Source organism: Macaca nemestrina, chromosome 20 (assembly GCF_043159975.1).
Source record: "Macaca nemestrina isolate mMacNem1 chromosome 20, mMacNem.hap1, whole genome shotgun sequence".
In the NCBI taxonomy this organism is placed as follows: Eukaryota; Metazoa; Chordata; class Mammalia; order Primates; family Cercopithecidae; genus Macaca; species Macaca nemestrina.
The window spans coordinates 50,901,667-50,920,998 of record NC_092144.1 but is presented as its reverse complement, the minus strand read 5'-3'; the positions used below and the strand labels follow the sequence as shown (position 1 = coordinate 50,920,998).

The following is a 19,332-nucleotide window of genomic DNA, read 5'->3' as shown; positions in this document are numbered from 1 at the left end:
CACTAGGAAGCCAAACCAAGGCTGACTTCAGACTTTGTCTGCAGTACCTATGGGTTTATTACCTATGGGTTTATATCCTCAAATAATGACATTATAGTCAAAGTCTTAGTAATATAATCAATGTTTTCAAATGTATTCTGTTATACAAAGAGCAGAGTTATTGAACTTGTACAATAAACATATTACCATACAATATAAATATTCATGAATAGTTTCCCAAGTCTGGAGCGATCACATAGGGAGAAAATGTAAATGTCTCAATGTTTATTCACAAAAGTATATTTTATCAAATTGTTGTAAGCTGTAGATAGCGCAAAGGAAAAAAAGTTTCCTGAAATCTGGGAAACAAGACATTTAAAGAATCAGCAAAATTTCAAAAAAAATTTATGAAAATATTATCCTCATTAGTTCATTTGGTCCCATGAAATTAATTATTTTCTCTGCTTGATCTTGGTCGGCAGTTTCATGAAGCTGTCAGTTTGTTCATTACGTTTTGGAAATTCTCAGACAGTCCAGTGGTATCAGAAACTTTCATTCAAGAGTACAGGTCAGAGTCTTTTCTTTCATATATATATATACTTTTTTTTTTTTTTTGATATGGAGTCTTGCTCTGTCGCCAGGCTGGAGTGCAGTGGCGCGATCTCGGCTCACTGCAATCTCTGCTTCCCAGGTTCAAGCGATTCTCCTGCCTCAGCCTCCCGAGTAGCTGGGACTACAGGAGCACACCACCACGCCCAGCTAATTCCGTAGAGATGGGGTTTCACCATATTGGCTAGGATGGTCTCGATCTCTGGTCAGAGTCTTTTCTATAAATATCCTTGGTAAAGAGGCAATTTTAGACTGTAGCTGTTGCAAATGCTTTAAGGAAGAATCAAAACAACTGTCTGTGAATGACAAAGATTTAAAATGAGTATGGTTAAAAATCTGATGAGAATTTATTATAGTAAGAACACAACTCACATAGAAATTTAGTTACTTCTGTGGCATATGACATTATGGCTGACAACCTGTTAGATTTCTAGAATTTCTTATATAACTTTTGGAACACTCACATCAATAACATACCCATAAATATAACTTAAAGAAGGTTTAGCATCACTTATCATTTGACAGTGCTTCCCATATAATTTAACATGTCAAATAAGATGGCCTTTCCATTTAGCTTCTGTTTCTCAACTGGATTCCTGAGTTCCTGATGGAGCCCATTAATGAACAGGGCCAACAAAGTATAGGCTTATGTATGTTGAAAAACTCCATAGGCAATTCTAATACTCCTAGCTGAAAGTCATGGGTTTAGCCCCAAGTCCTGCCTATTTAGAACAGGGTTTCTCCACCCTGGCTACACATTAGTAGCATCTGGGGAGGCTTAAAAACTATAAATGCCTGGGTCCCACTCCAGATCAGTAAATCAGAATTTAGGAGTGGGGCTTAAGTATCCATTTTATAAAATGTTTCTGAGTGATTCCCACGTGTAGCTATATTTTCCATCAGATTTCTCTGATTTCTCGTGACGTTCACTCCTTTCTATTTTGGTATTACGATTATTTTTCCGGTTTTGTCTCCTGTCATAGAATTAAGGACCTTGCCTTCTTCATTTCTGTATCTGCTATGAACACATGAATTGGTTATCAGGAAAAGGTTCTCAGCCACAGGCAGATTGTGTCCTGAGCTTAAGACTCATATGTTAATGCTACAGTCTTTGTTCTTCATGAGGTCAGAAGTTGCTTGTGATGAAGGGTGTGGGTAACTCCACAGTGCAGGTGGTGGAAGGAGGTCACCCTGTTTGACATGTTTTTAGGTGTAACATTGGAACTAAGAATTCTATGTTCATATGGGGTGGAGAGGCAGGGATGTGTAGGGAGATAGATCTAATTCGGATGACAGAATTATACAAGGGAGTGGTGGTAAAGGAATTGAGAAAGCTTAGTAAAGAGAAGAAATGTGAACTTATCTAATAGACCACAGTAGGTCCCTGTGTCTTCTTGAGTAGGCGAGTGAACTAGATTTTAGGAAGGTAATGAGGCAGTCATATGCAAGAAACATTTCAAAGACTGGCAACAAGGGGTCAAGCAGGACTTTGAGCAGTTGTTGAGGTTTATGGGAATGGAGAGAATGACACAAGTGAGAGATGTTAAAAAAGGACCCAGAGGCTTTGACAATGTATTGAATTTGGGAAACAAATGAGCAGAGGCTGGGGATAATTATGTCTAAGAGACAGTGGGGTACAGGGAGCATGAAGACCAAGGAAGAAGAGACCTGCAGGAATTAGTGCTGAGAAGCAGGAGCTTGGGGGTAGGAGGAGGAGATCCAGTCCCAGATACAGGCGAAGAAGTCCTTTCTCTCTCCCAAGCATGGCAGTCGCACTGCAGGAAACCGAACAAGAGGAAAGGCTGTCATACCTACCAGTCTTTCTTAATTGCAGAAACTACACCACGGCTGCTACATCAGAGCAACCCCAACCAGCATTCCAATTATGATGCCGACAGTAGCCCTAGCTGAGAGACCAGAACTTCCAGGTGCTGAATCGCCTGTCATGGAAAGAAAAGAGAAGGAATGAATGTGATGTTATTTTGCAGTGGAGTGCCCCAGGTTCCAGCTCTCAGCATGAAGTAGCCTCTACTTGTTCCTTCAAGGAATGCATTCGTTTTGTGGGAAGGTTGCAACTTTTTTTCTCTCTCACTGTGTTTCCAGTTGGTGATCAGTCTTCTGTCAATTCCACCCTGGCCTTTCTGCACTCAGATATTTCCGAAGGCTTTGAAATTTGAGAAAGACTGATTGCTATTTTTGCGTGGCATTGGAACTTTCTATCTTTTCATGGTTGCATCTTTTTCTCAGTGTCTCAGTTGTGGTAGACAAAAATAAGAGTCTGTTGGGTCTCCATGGCAGAGACTTGATTGACAGAAAGCCCAGGCTAGTGCATTCTGTATTTACTGAGTCCGTTGCACAGAGAACTCGCTTCTCATGGGTTCCCAGCAGGGGAATGAAAAGCCCAGTTTTGGGAAACTCTGCTTCTCTCTCATGGGTGAGGGGCTTGAGGATGCCCCACCAGCCTTGTGGAAACTCTGAGAACTGCATCACTATCTAAAACTCTCTCCTCTTTCTCCTTTTCAGGAATCAGATCTGCATCGTGGTCTGAGGTCTCTCTTAGGCTCCTCCCACTTCCCACTTTTCCTCATGGTGGTTTTCTCCAGTAAATTATCTTGCATCTCTAATTCCATCTTGGTTGCATCTCAGTGGATGAAAACTAACATACCAGGCTTGATTCTTTGCACTTAACTTTTTTTCTCTCCCCCATTTTTAGCCAGTAACCATGTCCTAGTGGGTTTTCATTTGGGGCTTAGCTCTCACCAGTCAACTCAAGCTGGTGATTAATGCTATGTTAGCTACTTTAAATGTTTTTCTGGTACCTCATTTGATCCATACAATAACCCTGTTGGGTAGGCATGATTTCCATTTTACAGATGAAATGACAGAGGCTTGGAGTAGTGAAAAAACTTATCCAAAGTCAAATGATTAGTGAGAAGTGGATCTAGGATTTGGCTCTAGAACTGCCTGACTTCAAGCTAATAATACCAGTAGTGATAATAGCAGCTAATATTTATGAAGTTTCCCTCGGTGTGTGGCATTTTGCTGAAGGCTTAATCGAATATTACGTTAAATCTTTAAAACAATACTATTGAACAGTCACTCTTATTGCAATTTTCCTTTTTCCCTCCATTTCCTGGTGATGAGAATTATTACAATTTTCAGTTGAAGAATTGAAGGCTCAGAGAAGTTAAGAATCTTGTGTGAGAAATTTAAAATGGTAAATACGTTAAAAATAAAGAGAGATCTCATATTAACAACCTAACTTTACAACTTCAGGATATAGAAAAAGAACCACCTCAAACCACAGATAGTACATGAAGGAAATAAGGATTAGAGTTGAAATAAATAAAATGGAAAATGGAAAACAATAGAAGGAATCAATGAAACCAAAAGTTGGTTCTTCAAAAAAGATCAACAAAATTGACAGTCATTTATTAGACTGGCTAAGAAAAAAGAGAGAAGATTCGAATTACTAAAATCAGAAATGAAAATGGAGGTATGGTGCCTTACATAATTAATCCCAGCACCTTGGGAGACTCAAACAGGAAGATTGCTGGAGGTCAGGAGGGCGAGACCAGCCTAGGCAACATAGGGAGACAGTCTCTACAAAATTTCTTAGAAAACTATCCAGACATGGTGGCACATGTCTGTAGTACCAGCCTCTCAAGAGACGGGGATAGGAGGATCACTTGAGCGCAGGAGTTGAGGCTGCAGTAAGTTGTGATGGTACTACTGCACTCTAGCTTGGGCTGGGCTACAGAGTGAGACCCTGTCTCTTGAAAAAAAAAAAAAGAAAAAATATTGAGATATTGCCAGCAATGCTACAAATTCTACAGAAATATTAAGGACTACAAGAGTGCTATGAATAATTGTATGCCAGCAAACTGTTGAATGACCAAGATGAAATGGACAAATTCCTGGAAACACACAAAAAATTTAATTTTAATAGACCTATAATTAGATAGAACCAATAAAAGCATTTGACAAAATTCACCACTCTTTCATAACAAAAACACTCCAATTATGAATGGAAAGAAACCACCTCAGCATAATAAAGGCAATATGTGGAAAGCCCAATGCTAACATGATGCTCAGTGGAGAAAGACTGAAAGCTTTCCCTGTAAGACCAGGAACAAGACAAGAATGCCTGCTTTTGCCACATCTATCCAACATAGTATTAGAAATCCTAGCCAGAGAAATTAGGCAAGAAAAAAAAAGACATCCAAATTGGAAAGAAGAAGTAAAATGATCTCTGTTATCAGATAACTTGAACTTACATGTAGAAAACCCTAAAGATTAAAAGAACCTGTCAGAGTTAATAAATAAATTTGGTAATGTTGCAGGATACAAAATCAACATGCAAACATCAGTTGTACTTCTATATATTAACAATGAACAATCTAAAAGGAAATTAAGAAAAAATTTCCAATTTACATTAACATAAAATAGTATAAAATAGTTAGAAATAAGTTTAACCAAGGAGGTGAAAGGATTGTACCCTGAAAACTATAAAACATTGCTGAAAGAAATTAAAGACAACATCAATAAATGGAAAGACATTTTTTTCATGAATGTGAAAACTCAATATTGTTAGGAGGACAATACTGCCCACAGTGAGCTGCAGGTTCAATGCAATTCCTACCAGAGTCCTACTGACATTTTTTGCAGAAACAGAAAAACCTATCCTAAAATTCATATGGACTCTCAGGACTCTAAATTGCCAAACAACCTGGAAAATAAAGAATGAAGCTGGAGGACTCACACTTCCTGATTTCAGCATTTATACAAGAGTATAAAGATACTTGATTTATTTTTCCTTTTTTTTTTGTGACAAGAGTATCATTCTGTCACCCAGCCTGGAGTGCAGTGGCACAATCTTGGCTCACTGCAACCTCCGCCACCCAGGTTCAAGCAATTCTCCTGCCTCAGCCTCCCTAGTAGCTGGTATTACAGGCATCTGCCACCATGCCTAGCTTTTTTTTTTTTTTTGTATCTTGAACTCCTGACCTCAAGTGATCCACTTGCCTTGGCTTCCCAAAGTGCTGGGATTACAGGCATGAACCACCACACCGGGCAATATACTTGATTGATATTTATGCTGTGTCACTTAACTGTACACTTAGAAATGGTTAATGGTAAGTTTTATGTTAGATATATATACTGGCTGGTAGACTTACCCTCTCTATAAATCCACACTTTCTGGCACTGCCCCTTCCCTCCCATGCAGAGCCCCTGTGGCTGAATCTCCCTATTTCTCCAAGTGTGTGCCACTCACTGTCCTCTGTGCTGTGTCCCATGTGCTGGGTCCACAGCCTTATACAGCCAGTGACTTCAGAGCCAGGACACAGCTCAGGAGTCTGTCCCGAGGCTCCCTCTTTTCCCATTTCCCTGCAACCTGACCCGAGGGAGGCTGTGCTGTGGATTGGCAGCTCGATTTAACCAGATTCAGAACAGGCCACCTTTACACCTTCTCCACATGCCCCGGTCCCACACCAAGTGGAGCCAAGGCAGAGCCAGTCACCAGGTGAGCCGGGCGCAGAGCAGGGAGCAGAGTCTGAGTTGCTCCACCTTCATCCAAGGGGCTTCCTCCTCTCATTTGGGGAAAAAGTGTGAGCTTGTTTCAAAACCTCCTTGTTCCTTGTAGCTCGTAGAGTAGGTTAAAAAAACACAAAGAGGTGACAGAAAGGGACATATTGGTGATAGAGAGGAGAAACTCGACCTTAAGAACGCTTCTTTCTCCTGGACTATGAAGCCCCTTTCACTATAGGGGGCCTTCTGGGGCTAAGGGAGCCCCCTCCCCACATTCCAGGCTGGACCCGAGGTCAGCCATGAGATATCAGAGAAGCCGGGGAGGAAAGAGTCAGCCGAGATGGAGTGAGAGGGCTCAGGGTAGAATTTGGGATTTCCTTGTGCCCATGGAACACAGACTGGGCAAGAAAATGTCTTCCTGGCTCTTTTGTGAGAACCAGATAGACTCCACCCCAAAACGTGATGCTGGTGCTCTAGAGAAGCCACTTACCAGAGGAGACTGAGATGTTCTTGACTATGGAGTTATTGCGACCAGTAGCCAAGTTAGAGACAAAACAGGCATAGGCCCCGTTATTGTTTGATGTGATTTTGGAGATAAAGAGAACTTGTGTGTGTTGCCGCAGTGTCCCATTGATAAGCCAAGAATACTGCGGGGATGGGTTAGAGTCCGAGTGGCAGGAGAGGTTGAGGTTTGCTCCCGAACGGTAAGACAAGTCTGGGGGGGATATGATGGGGGTGTCTGGGCCATCTGGAACAAAGAGAACAAAACCACAGGTGATGTCATCAGAGGAAAGGGGAAGCTCCTGATTGTAGAAGGGCCACAGTGTCCTTCTGAGTCCTGTCCCAATCCTGTGTTAAAAAGTCCAAACCATAACCCTCATGTTCCCTGAGTCTGGGTCTGAGACATTCACTTGTTTCTCCCATCACAGGCTGTGGACCCTGAGCCTCCCAAGACAGGAGCAGCTCCTCCCCTCTTATTCTTGGTCCAGGCTGGGTTTGCCCTAGTTTTCCCAGGGCAGGAAGTTATGGCCAGCCTGGGTGTCCAGGAGTGGCGGTCTGAATCTTTGGACCTGAGGAGAACTGAGAGTCCTAACCTCTGGCTGTATGGATTTGGATTGGAAACCAGGGCCACAGAGGAACAGAAGATACTCACAGGTGACATTCAGGGTGACTGGGTCACTGCGTTTTGCACTCTCTGAGTTCTGGATTCCACATTCATAGGGTCCTGTGTCCTTCCGTGTGACACTGAGTAGAGTGAGGATCCTGTTGCCATTGGAGAGCTGCAGCCTGGGACTGACCGAGAGGCTCTGATTGTTTACCCACCACAGGTAGGTTGTGTTCTCAGCCACAGGTTCACAGGCTAAGGTCACAGCATCCTTGTCCTCTATGGGGTTGGAGTTGTTGCTGGTGATGTAGGGCTTGGGCAGCTCCGCTGTGAAGATAACAGAGAGAAGATTGCCCTGTGTGGCACCTTTGATTCCTCACAGGCATCTTTCAATCAGAGTTGGCATCTCCCACCCCTCAGCCCACCTGAGTCCTTAAAAGCTCAGGGCAGGTGTGTGTGTGTCACAAGACAGATGCACAATGATCTGAGGGCTCAGAGACTGTAAGGCCGGCTGCTTTGTGTGGGAGAAGCACAGACTTTTCTCAAGTGTGAATTGGGCAGTAACGTTGGGTTGTGGACAGACACAGGACCGGGGGTCACAGCCCCCAGCACTTCTGGTCCTTTCCTGACTGGCTGGCTGCCTGGCCCATTGGGGTCCTCACCTGGAATTGGAAGGAGCTGAGTTTCTTCCAGCTGCACGGTCCCACACCACCCACCCAAGGTGTGTTCTCTCTGAGGCTTTGCTATTTAAGGACATCCTAGAGATGGGTGATGATGGGGATGGGTGTTTGAGCAGAAATAGTGCAGGAGACTAGGAGCAAGTCTAAAGGTGACAAGTCAAGGGTCAGACTGTGGGCCACAGGTGGGGCAGCTCTGCCCAGGAGTTTGATGGGAACAGAGTTTCATTTTGGGAGGAAGAAGAGTTGTGTGGACAGATGGTGGTGATGGTAGCAGAACAAGGTGAATAGATTTAATACCACTGAACTGCACGTGTAGAAAGGTTAAGATGGTAAGTCTGTGATAGATATGCACTGTTACCTTCTGTATAAATACACAATTTTTGACACTGCCCATTCCCTGCCATGCAGAGCCCCTGTGGTGCATTTCCTGATTTCTCCAAGTGTGGGTCGCTCGCTGTCCCCTGTGCTGTGTCCCATGTGCTGTGCCCACAGCCTCATATACCTGATGACGTCAGAGCCAGGACACAGCTCAGGAGCCTGCCCTGAGGATCCCTTTCTTTCCATTTTCCTGCAGCCTGACTGGGACGACGGGAGGCTTTGGTGTTGATTGGCAGCTTGATTTAGCCTAATTCAGGACAGACCACCCGGGCTCCTTCTCCACACACGTGGGTCCCACCCCAGGTGGAGTCAGACAAGGCCAGTCACGGCGGGGGGGAGCCCAGAGCAGAGCAGGGAGCAAAGTCTGAGCTGTTTCTCCCTTACCCAAGGGGCTTCCTTCTCTCATTTGGGAAAAAAGTCTGAGCTTGTTTCAAAGCCTCAAATGTTCCTTGCAGTTCACCGAGTAGGCAAAAGAACACAAAGAGGTGATAGAAAGGGACAGATTGGTGACAGAGAGAAGCAACTTGACCTTGAGAACCCTTGCTCCTTCCCACTCTGTGAAGCTTCCTCCACTATACAGGGCTCGGGGGCTGAGGGAGCCTCCTCCCCACATTCCAGGCTGGACCCGGGGTCAGCCATGAGAAATCAGAACAACACAGAGAAGAGAGTCTGTAGAGACACACTGGGGAGGTCCAGCGGGAGAATCTGGGATTTGCTTGTGCCCATTGGACACAGGCTGGGATAGAGAATTTCTTCCTGGCTCTTCTCTGAAAACCAGACAGACTCCACCTCAAAACGTGATGTCAGCGCTCGTGGATCCACTTACCGTAGACTGTGATTGCCGTGACTGTGGTCCTATTGAGGCCAGTGGCTGAGTTATGGGCTTGGCACATATAGGATCCGCTATTATTCACGGTGATGTTGGGTATAAAGAGCTCTTGTGTGGATTGCTGGAACGTCCCATTGACAAACCAAGAGTACTGTGCAGCTGGGTTAGAGGCTGCGTGGCAGGAGAGGTTCAGATTTTCCCCTGCTCTGTAAGGTGTGTTTAGAGGGGAAATGGTGGGCGCATCCGGGCCATCTGGAGCAAAGAGAATAAAGTCACAGGTGATGTTGTCAGAGGGAAGTGGAAGTTCCTGGTCTGTGGAAGGACCATGGTGTCCCTCTAAGCTGAGTCACAACCCTAAAGTCTCAATCAAATCCCTCTTGTATCTACTGAGCCTGAGTCTGAGACATTCACCTGTTTCTCCCATCACAGGGTGTGGACCCTGAGCCCCCCCGGACAGGAGCAGCCCCTCCCCTCCTATTCTTGATCAAGACTTGGTCTGCCCAGGTTTTTCTGGGGCAGAAAGTCACAGACAGTCTGGATGTCCAGGGGTGACGGTCTGTGTACTTGAACCTGAGAGGGACTGAGAGGCCCGGCCTCTGATCCTGTGGATTTGGACCGGCAGCCTGGGCCAGAGAGGAGCAGAGATACTCACAGAGGACATTCAGGGTGACTGGGTCGCTGCGTCTGACACTCACTGGGTTCTGGGTTTCACATTCGTAGAACGTTGTGTCGTTTCTAGGAATATTGAATAGAGTGAGGGTCCTGTTGTCATTGGACAGCTCCAGCCTGGAACTGACCGAGAGGCTCTGATTGTTTACCCACCACCGGTAGGTTGTGTCCTGAGTCTCAGGTTCACAGGTTAAGGTCACAGCATCCTTGTCCTCTATGGGGTTGGAGTTGTTGCTGGTGATGTAGGGCTTGGGCAGCTCCGCTGTGAAGATAACAGAGAGAAGATTGCCCTGTGTGGCACCTTTGATTCTTAAACAGGCATCTTTCAATCAGAGTTGGCATCTCCCACCCCTAGCCCATCTGAGTCCTTAAAAGCCCAGGGCAGGTGTGTGTGTGTCACAAGACAGATGCACAATGATCTGAGGGCTCAGAGACTGTAAGGCCGGCTGCTTTGTGTGGGAGAAGCACAGACTTTTCTCAAGTGTGAATTGGGCAGTAACGTTGGGTTGTGGACAGACACAGGACCGGGGGTCACAGCCCCCAGCACTTCTGGTCCTTTCCTGACTGGCTGGCTGCCTGGCCCATTGGGGTCCTCACCTGGAATTGGAAGGAGCTGAGTTTCTTCCAGCTGCACGGTCCCGCACCACCCAGCCAAGGTATGTTCTCTCTGAGGCTTTGCTATTTAAGGACATCCTAGAGATGGGTGATGATGGGGATGGGTGTTTGAGCAGAAATAGTGCAGGAGACTAGGAGCAAGTCTAAAGGTGACAAGTCAGGGGTCAGACTGTGGGCCACAGGTGGGGCAGCTCTGCCCAGGAGTTTGATGGGAACAGAGTTTCATTTTGGGAGGAAGAAGAGTTGTGTGGACAGATGGTGGTGATGGTAGCAGAACAAGGGGAATAGATTTAATACCACTGAACTGCACGTGTAGAAAGGTTAAGATGGTAAGTCTGTGTTAGATATGCACTGCTACCCTCTGTATAAATACACAATTTTTGACACTGCCCGTTCCCTGCCATACAGAGCCCCTGTGGTGCATCTCCTGATTTCTCCAAGTGTGGGTCGCTCGCTGTCCCCTGTGCTGTGTCCCATGTGCTGTGCCCACAGCCTCATATACCTGGTGACGTCAGAGCCAGGACACAGCTCAGGAGCCTGCCCTGAGGCTCCCTTTCTTTCCATTTTCCTGCAGCCTGACTGAGACGAAGGAAGGCTTTGGTGTTGATTGGCAGCTTGATTTAGCCTAATTCAGGATAGACCACCCGGGCTCCTTCTCCACACACGTGGATCCCACCCCAGGTGGAGTCAGACAAGGCCAGTCACGGCGGGGAGCCCAGAGCAGAGCAGGGAGCAAAGTCTGAGCTGTTTCTCCCTTACCCAAGGGGCTTCCTTCTCTCATTTAGGAAAAAAGTATGAGCTTGTTTCAAAGCCTCGAATGTTCCTTGCAGTTCACGGAGTAGGCAAAAGAACACAAAGAGGTGATAGAAAGGGACAGATTGGTGACAGAGAGAAGCAACTTGACCTTGAGAACCCTTGCTCCTTCCCACTCTGTGAAGCTTCCTCCACTATACAGGGCTCGGGGGCTGAGGGAGCCTCCTCCCCACATTCCAGGCTGGACCCGGGGTCAGCCATGAGAAATCAGAACAATACAGAGAAGAGAGTCTGTAGAGACACACTGGGGAGGTCCAGCGGGAGAATCTGGGATTTGCTTGTGCCCATTGGACACAGGCTGGGATAGAAAATATCTTCCTGGTTCTTCTCTGAAAACCAGACAGACTCCACCTCAAAACGTGATGTCAGCACTCATGGATCCACTTACCGTAGACTGTGATCGCCGTGACTGTGGTCCTATTGAGGCCAGTGGCTGAGTTATGGGCTTGGCACATATAGGATCCGCTATTATTCACGGAGATGTTGGGTATAAAGAGCTCTTGTGTGGATTGCTGGAACGTCCCATTGACAAACCAAAAGTACTGTGCAGTTGGGTTAGAGGCTGCATGGCAGGAGAGGTTCAGATTTTCCCCTGCTCTGTAAGGTGTGTTTAGAGGGGAAATGGTGGGCGCATCCGGGCCATCTGGAGCAAAGAGAATAAAGTCACAGGTGATGTTGTCAGAGGGAAGTGGAAGTTCCTGGTCTGTGGAAGGACCATGGTGTCCCTCTAAGCTGAGTCACAACCCTAAAGTCTCAACCAAACCCCTCTTGTATCTACTGAGCCTGAGTCTGAGACATTCACCTGTTTCTCCCATCACAGGGTGTGGACCCCGAGCCTCCCCGGACAGGAGCAGCCCCTCCCCTCCTATTCTTGATCAAGACTTGGTCTGCCCAGGTTTTTCTGGGGCAGAAAGTCACAGACAGTCTGGATGTCCAGGGGTGACGGTCTGTGTACTTGAACCTGAGAGGGACTGAGAGGCCTGGCCTCTGGCCCTGTGGATTTGGACCGGCAGCCTGGGCCAGAGAGGAGCAGAGATACTCACAGAGGACATTCAGGGTGACTGGGTCGCTGCGTCTGACACTCACTGGGTTCTGGGTTTCACATTTGTAGGATGTTGTGTCATTTCTTGGAATATTGAATACAGTGAGGGTCCTGTTGTCACTGGACAGCTCCAGCCTGGGACTGACCGGGAGGCTCTGATTGTTTACCCACCACAGGTAGGTTGTGTCCTGAGTCTCAGGTTCACAGGTTAAGGCCACAGCATCCTTGTCCTCCACGGGGTTGGAGTTGTTGCTGGAGATGTAGGGCTTGGGCAGCTCCGCTGTGCAGGTAACAGAGAGAAGATTGCCCTGTGTGGCACCTTTGATTCCTCCACAGGCATCTTTCAATCAGAGTTGGCATCTCCCACCCCTCAGCCCACCTGAGTCCTTAAAAGCCCACGGCAGGTGTGTGTGTCACAAGACAGATGCATGATGATCTGAGAGCTCTGTGTGGGAGAATCACAGACTTTCTGTGAATTGAGCGGCAGCACTGGGCTGTGGACAGACACAGGACTGGGGGGAGTCACAGCTCCTGGTGCCTCTCCTGGTCCCTCCCTGACCAGCTGACTGCCTGGCCCACCTTGGGGTCCTCACCTGGAACGTTCAGGTGCTGAGTCCCTTCCACCTTCAGTTCTGCTTTGTTTCCCTAGGTGTATTTTTTCTGCAACTTCCCTGTCTAAGGACATCCTAGAAATGGATGGCGATAGGACTTCCCATTGTCCTTAAACCCTGTAGATATTGTACAGGCTGGCCTGGGACTGGATGTTTCAGCAGAAATAAGACAGGGGACACCAGAGGCAAGCCTGGAGGTCAGCTCAGTCGTCAGGCAGTGGAGGCACAAGGTGGGGCAGTTTTCCCCAGGTGTTTGATGATGACTGACTTGAGCCAGTGACCCCTAAAGATAGAGTGGAGTCCAGGGAATGATCTAGAAAAGAGTGAGGTGACAGGCAGGAGCTGCCTGGATTTAACAGCAGAACCATATGTATGTTCTTTGTCTTTGGTCTTTTTTTGTTTGTTTATTTTTCAAGATGGAGCCTTGCTGTGTCGGCCAGGCACGATCTTGGCTCACTGCAACCTCTGCCTCCCGGGTTCAAGCAATTCTCCTGTCTCAGCCTCCCAAGTAGCTGGGACTACAGGCGCCCACCACCATGCCTGGCTAAATTTCATACTTTTAGTAGAGATTGGGTTTCACCATCTTGGTCAGGCTGGTCTTGAACTTCTGACCTCAGGTGGTCTGCCCACCTCAGCCTCCCAAAAGGCTGGGATTATAGGCATGAGCCACTATGCCCAGCCTGTCTTCAGTCTTTAATGTCCCTTCTCCCCTTGCAGAGGGCAGGCGAGGACCTGTGGATCTCTCCATAAATACATGTAGACATTTGCAAATGCAGAACTGACTGGTGGAAAAGAGAAAGCATGAACTGCTGGAAATCTGGCCCTCAAGGACCACGTGTTTTTGACAGTTATGAGATAGAACTTTGAGAAGAAATTTTGCAATTATTTTCTCCCATTCGACATTATGCTAAATGAAATAAGCCACTCACAGGGCAGATACTGTAGGATTCCACTTACATGAGGTCCCTAGAGTAGCCACACTCGTGGAATCAGAGAGTAGAATGGTGGTTATCAGGGCCTGGGAGGTGGGGGAATGGAGAGTTGTTCATGGCTTTGCAGTTTCAGTTACTCAGGATGAAGAGGTGCTAGAGATCTGCTGTTCAGCTTGGTGCCTATAGTTCATACAGATTGAGTATCTCTTATGCGTAAGGCTTAGGACTAAAAGTGTTTTGGATTTTTGACTGTTTTTGAGTTTTGAAAATATTTGCAGTATACTTACCAGTTTAGCATCCCAAATCTGAAAATACAGAATCCAAAGTGCTCCAGTGAGCTTTTCTTTTTTTCTTTTCTCTTCTTTTCTATCTCTCTCTCCCCTCCCCCCACCTTTTTAAAAATTTGAGATGGAGTCTCGCTCTGTTGCCAGGCTAGAGTGCAGTGGCACGATCTCAGCTCACTGCAACCTCCACCTCCTGGGTTCAAGCTATTCTCCTGCCTCAGCCTCCCAAGTAGCTGAGACTACAGGCACACGCCACCACACCCAGATAATTTTTGTATTTTTAGTAGAGATGGGATTTCACCATGTTGGCCAGGATGGTCTTGATCTCTTGACTTCATGATCCTCCTGCCTCGGCCTCCCAAAGTGCTGGGATTACAGGCGTGAGCTACCACTCCCAGCCTCCAGTGAGCATTTCTTTTGAGCATCATGTCAGTGGTCAAAAAATGTTGGATTTTGGAGCATTTTAGATTTTGGATTTTTGGATTTGGGATACTCAACCTGTAATACTATAATTTGCCCTTAAAAATTTGTCAGTAGTTTTGATCTCATGTTATTTTCTGACTATAGTTAAAAAAAATGAAAGACATTTGGGGGAAACATTAAATTTTTTCCAGAAGTGGAAATTGTTGTTAATGGCCTAAAGATCTAAGATCAGTTGCTGGAAGTAGTACTTCTCTTGATATTATACGAAGGTTTAGGTCTGCTCTCAATTCCAGTGGGATCACATTATGCTCAAAGGCAGATGCTGAAGGTGGTTTGAAATCAGTGACTCCCTGAGTAGAGAGAAGAGTATGAGTCCTGTTAGGAGGACAGAACTGGTCAGAGAGGAAGTCTTAGGTGTGTCAATTACATAAAGGGAGAAATGATGCCAAATTAGGAGAAGCGATGTGTGTTATGTTAGTAAGTTTAGAAAGCGCTCCCTGCCCCTGGTTCCTGTGCAGAGTTAGGCAAAAAGAGGAGAAGCCCCAAATTAGGCATGTGAAAGATTTTCTTCCTCTCCTATCAACCTCAGAAAGCACAACTAGAGTTTAAGTTTGTATAACTGGGCAAAGTCTAAGTGAGACGCCAGTGGCTGGTGCACTTCTCAGTCCAAGGGACCCCACCTTATGACAATGGCATCATCACGAGGACACAGGTATATGTAGAATGGACAGCAAACCCATCAGACAGCACCTGCTTGGCCAGCTGCACCTGGGGGAGGCCCCAGGATCCACTGGAGGATGTGAGCCCCACACCAGGATGAAGATGGAGTAGGTAGTGAAATGGGTGGAATAACCATGTGGGCTTTGGGGACTGCAGACCTGTCCTTCTGCCTCTGACCTCCTGGTGAGTCAGTGTAGGAAGTGGATGGAGGAGTTGCTCATCCTTGTCCTGCTGCCTGTTCTGCATGTTGGCCTCATGGAGGTAAAGAGCCCTGGGCGGGGACACAGCGGAAGCTCATTCTCCTGGTGACCTGTTGACATTGGCTTGTGATGGAGCCTGGCAGGAGCGGCTGCTCCAGCTGATTTCTATGCCTTCCCTATTGCCTGGGAAGTGGGCCAGGCCACAGTGTGAGCGGGAAGAAAACAGGACAGCCAGCCTTGTTCGAGGGAGTGTCTGGGGAAGGCCTAAGAGTGGAGGGAGATGTTCAGGGATAGGCATCTCAGCTGGAATGAAGAGGGAGGAGCATGGAGGAACAGGAGACAGTCAGAAATGCCCATGGCAATGAGACATGCGGGGTAAAGTGACCTCAGAGACCCCAGGAGCAGGAGTCCCTTGGCTGTCCTGACCAGGACCAGGGAGCCTTGAAAACCCTCCCATGGCCAAGGAACCCCAGAGTCACATGAGATAGGGTTACTTTCAGGACAGGGAGTCAGAGGAATGGTACATGGATCTTAGCCCCTGACGGACAGGCAACCGGCCAGAACTTCCTAGGATTCTGCATCCAGGATCCAGTCTCTATAGAGATTATGGATCATTCCTTCATTCATTCCCTCCTTCATGAGAGAGCTACTGAGCAAGAGTGTGTCTCAATTTGGGCCTGTGTTGGCGCAGGGATGTGAGTGCGGAGAGAAAGCGAAATCCTTTCCTTTATCCTCCCATGGGAGTGACACTGACAAATCGGGAAACACAGGATTTCAGGTCCAGTGAGGGAGCTGTGGATCTAAGGGAGAGGCCTGGACAATCCTGGCACTGACCCTGACAGTTGAGGTGATTTAGTTCTAGAGTAAAACTGATTAGCTCTCCATTTACTTCTCACTCTCCAGACCAGAATCTCCACTTCTGAGCTGTGGATGCACAAGACAAAAGGAAGCAGACCCATGACTGGTCTCAGGTCTGCAAATGCCTGACAACAAACAGCCCCGCCCACCCCGGGTTGAGGAGAGGAGGCGGTTCTGGCTGCAGACAGACCTCATATGTCTCTAATCTGCTGCCTATGGCCTGTGTGACCCTTGTTAGTGACTGTCTCCCTGTCCCTCAATTTCCTTTCAATAAGTAGGATAAGTGTTATTTGGCTGTGAGATTGTTTGTGAATTAACCTCAAAATATTTACGATCACTTGATCTCAGCTCTGCACAGAGGAACTGCCCAAATGAAGAGCATTTATGTTGATTTGCCTCCAAGAGAGAGGGCCCTGGGCCTGATCCCTGGTGGACAAGGAGCTGCCGGGAGCATCTTCTCTCCTCTGTTCCTCCTTCTGAGGACATTGAACTTCCCATGGAGTCACCTATGTCCCCAGGGCAATGGACTGATGCCCTAGTAACCTTGTCTATCTATCCTCCCCACATTGAGTCTCAAGTAAAGGACAAGGCTCTGTCCTTGCCCAGATGAGACTCTGGGGACAGGGAACAGGTGTGGCCAGAAACTCCAATTCTGCATCCAGAATCCAGCTCCAGGAGCCACGGCCCTTGGACAAGCTGGTAAGTCCTTCCTCCCAGTCAGCCCTGCCCAGGAGGCCACAACCTAGCCCTGGCACAGGCTCCCCTGGGTCACCTGGAGTCAGGAGCCCTGGGGCTGAGCTTCTCTGTGAAGATCCCAGGAAGTCCTTCAGGCCAGGCCCTGATCCAGTTCTCCAGGGTCTTTCTCAGGGTCAGGTTTATGGGGAAGGCATGGGGTGCTAGGCTGAGACTGACCTCCCCCTGCTGAGTCCCCCCATCAGACTGTCCTTCCTCTGCAGTGAGTGTCTGCAGGATCTGGATGCCAGAAAGGAATTCTGATCTGTGGAAGTTTGCCTCTTCTGTGTGTGTCCTGCACTAAATGTCCAAACCCTAACACGGCACGTAATACAGAGAGGGCACAGGCACAGCCCAGGCCTGAGAATCCCGTATGTGGGAAGTAGAACTGAACCCCAACACCCAGAGGTCATGGGGAATCACTCACGGTATACCCGGAACTGGCCAGTTGCTTCTTCATTCACAAGATCTTCCTTTATGACTTGTATGGTGTAGGATCCTGTGTCACTCTGGGTGACATTGTGGATCAGCAGGGATGCATTGAAGTCTATTGTCTCTCGACCGCTGTGTGCGGGCCCTGGGGTAATTTGTTGAGTTCTTATTACACATGATCCAATTCGACGGCTGGCATCCACTCTTTCTCCCTTGTACCAGATGTAGCCAAAAAGATTCTGGGACACATTGTGGGCAAGTAGAAGAACCTCCTTCCCTTCTGCAACATTGAACGGCCTGGATTCAATAGTGAGCTGGGCAGTGGTGGGCGGGTTCCAGAAGGTTAGAAGTGAGGCTAAGAGAGAGGAGAGAGCATCGGTCAATATTGAGACCTATGCATTAGGGTGGAAAAACGGGGCCCTGGGTCCTGAGCAGGTCTCTTCATCCCCCAGCCCCGGAGTGAGTGAGTGAGTGTGTGTGTATATGTGTGTCCTACTGGATCAAGGTCAGCAGCATGACTCCTATTTCCTTAGCACCTCCGACCTTGGCATTTCCCTCTGTGGAATGCAGCTCCCCAGGGGTCTGCGCGACTGCCTCCCCACTGGCCTCAGGTCCTGCTCACATCAGGGCATTCTTGGGAGACTCCGTCCCTGACACCTCCTCTAGAGACCCTGGTTCTTTTCTTTCTGACCTTTCCCTGCTGTGTTCCCACCAGGGCTCTTGTCAACACCTGACCTCACATTCTAGATCTCTTTGCCTGTCTGCCTTCCTCCCCATGAGAGCATGAGCTTCATGAGGGCAGGGACTTGTGTGATCTTGGGTGCACCTCAGTGCCTGGGCCAGGCTGCAGACTCCTGTGATGAGCTCATGAGCCTTCTCAGGGCCCTCAACGGCCTGGGGTTTATTTTCCAATGTCTGCGGTAGGCAGGTGAGGACAATGTTTCATGCCCTGGTTATGTTTTTATTTAAAGTGTCATCTGATGCAGTTATTACGACTTTTAAAAATGTAGTGGCCAGTGACAATTAACTAGGAAAATAGAACGCTTGAGATTTTCCCGCCCCGTTCCAATTCCAGTTCAATTTGATTTTTCTGGTGTGACTCCTGTCCCTCTCTGATGTCCTCTTCCCTATTCAGGCTCCAACAGGAGCCCTCTGTCCATCTCAGAGCCCTGTCCTCCCCGGGAGACCCCAACCAGTCTCTGTGCCGCCTCCTCCCACCCTCTCCCAGGTTGTCCTCCCCTCACCTGTGAGCAGGAGCGTCTGCCAGGGGATGCACCATCTGTGAAGAGGGGCTGAGGGAGACCCCATGGTCTCTGCTGTCTGCTCTGTCCTCTTCTGTGGAGAAGATCCTGAGTTCTAGGAACGCTCTTGTCAGGGCAGCTGTGACTGCCTGGTCTGCTGTCCTTCCTCCCTCTGTCCTGAGTCTCCTCCTACAGCAGGAGTACTTCTCGGCATCATGTGGGTCATGGGTGTGGTCTCTATTCAGGTGTCCTCTGTCCCCTCCCCTCTCATTTCTGCCTCTTTTGTCCCTCCTCCTTTTTCCCTTCTATTTTCAGTTCCCCAGACAAAGCTTTTTGGCAAGGTGGATGGACTCCCGTCTCCTGGGAGGACAACCTGCCTTCCCCAGTGCTGAACTCTACTGTGTTCTGGCCTTGGGTCTGTCACACCAGGGGGATTATTTTCCTTTGTCACAGAGAAACCCAGCTGGGCTCCGGGTCTCCCCACGCTCTCCAGTGCTCTGGGAAGGTGGGATTGATGTTCAATAGGAAGGTGACGGAGGTGGCTCTGGGAGATAGAAAAGGGCTCACTGGGTGGTGACTGGGGAGGGACCAGCCCTCTGTCTCTAGTACCACCAGCCCGGCCTCTGACCCAGGGATGGAGACCCAGGCCCA

At 47.9% G+C, this 19,332-nt stretch overlaps 1 protein-coding gene across 2 annotated transcripts; it reads right to left on the bottom strand.

The window, feature by feature from the left end:
- Window positions 1-243: 243 nt before the first annotated feature.
- Window positions 244-18,865, bottom strand: LOC105495621 (CEA cell adhesion molecule 5). 2 transcript variants are annotated; one of them, XM_071088193.1, is made up of 10 exons: window positions 18,685-18,865; window positions 17,436-17,795; window positions 12,250-12,528; window positions 11,595-11,849; window positions 9,762-10,040; window positions 9,107-9,361; window positions 7,271-7,549; window positions 6,608-6,865; window positions 2,400-2,528; window positions 244-884 (listed from the first exon to the last, which is right to left on the bottom strand). In XM_071088193.1, exons 1-9 carry the CDS (start codon window positions 18,746-18,748, stop codon window positions 2,440-2,442), a joined length of 2,118 nt encoding a protein of 705 aa, XP_070944294.1. In that variant the 5' UTR covers window positions 18,749-18,865; the 3' UTR covers window positions 244-884; window positions 2,400-2,439. The 2 variants fall into 2 exon arrangements, with proteins under 2 accessions (XP_070944294.1, XP_070944293.1); XM_071088192.1 differs by having other exon boundaries at window positions 2,404-2,528.
- Between the last annotated feature and the right edge of the window lie 467 nt (window positions 18,866-19,332).

Coding starts and splice junctions, on each gene's coding strand:
- LOC105495621 (XM_071088193.1), bottom strand. CDS start 18,748: ATGGGGTCTCCCTCAGCCCCTCTTCACAGATGGTGCATCCCCTGGCAG. Junction 12,529..17,435: donor TGGCCAGTTCCGGGTATACC/GTGAGTGATTCC, acceptor TTACCTGCACAG/CGGAGCTGCCCAAGCCCTAC. Junction 6,866..7,270: donor AGTCACCCTGAATGTCACCT/GTGAGTATCTTC, acceptor TCTTTGTTCCAG/ATGGCCCAGACACCCCCATC.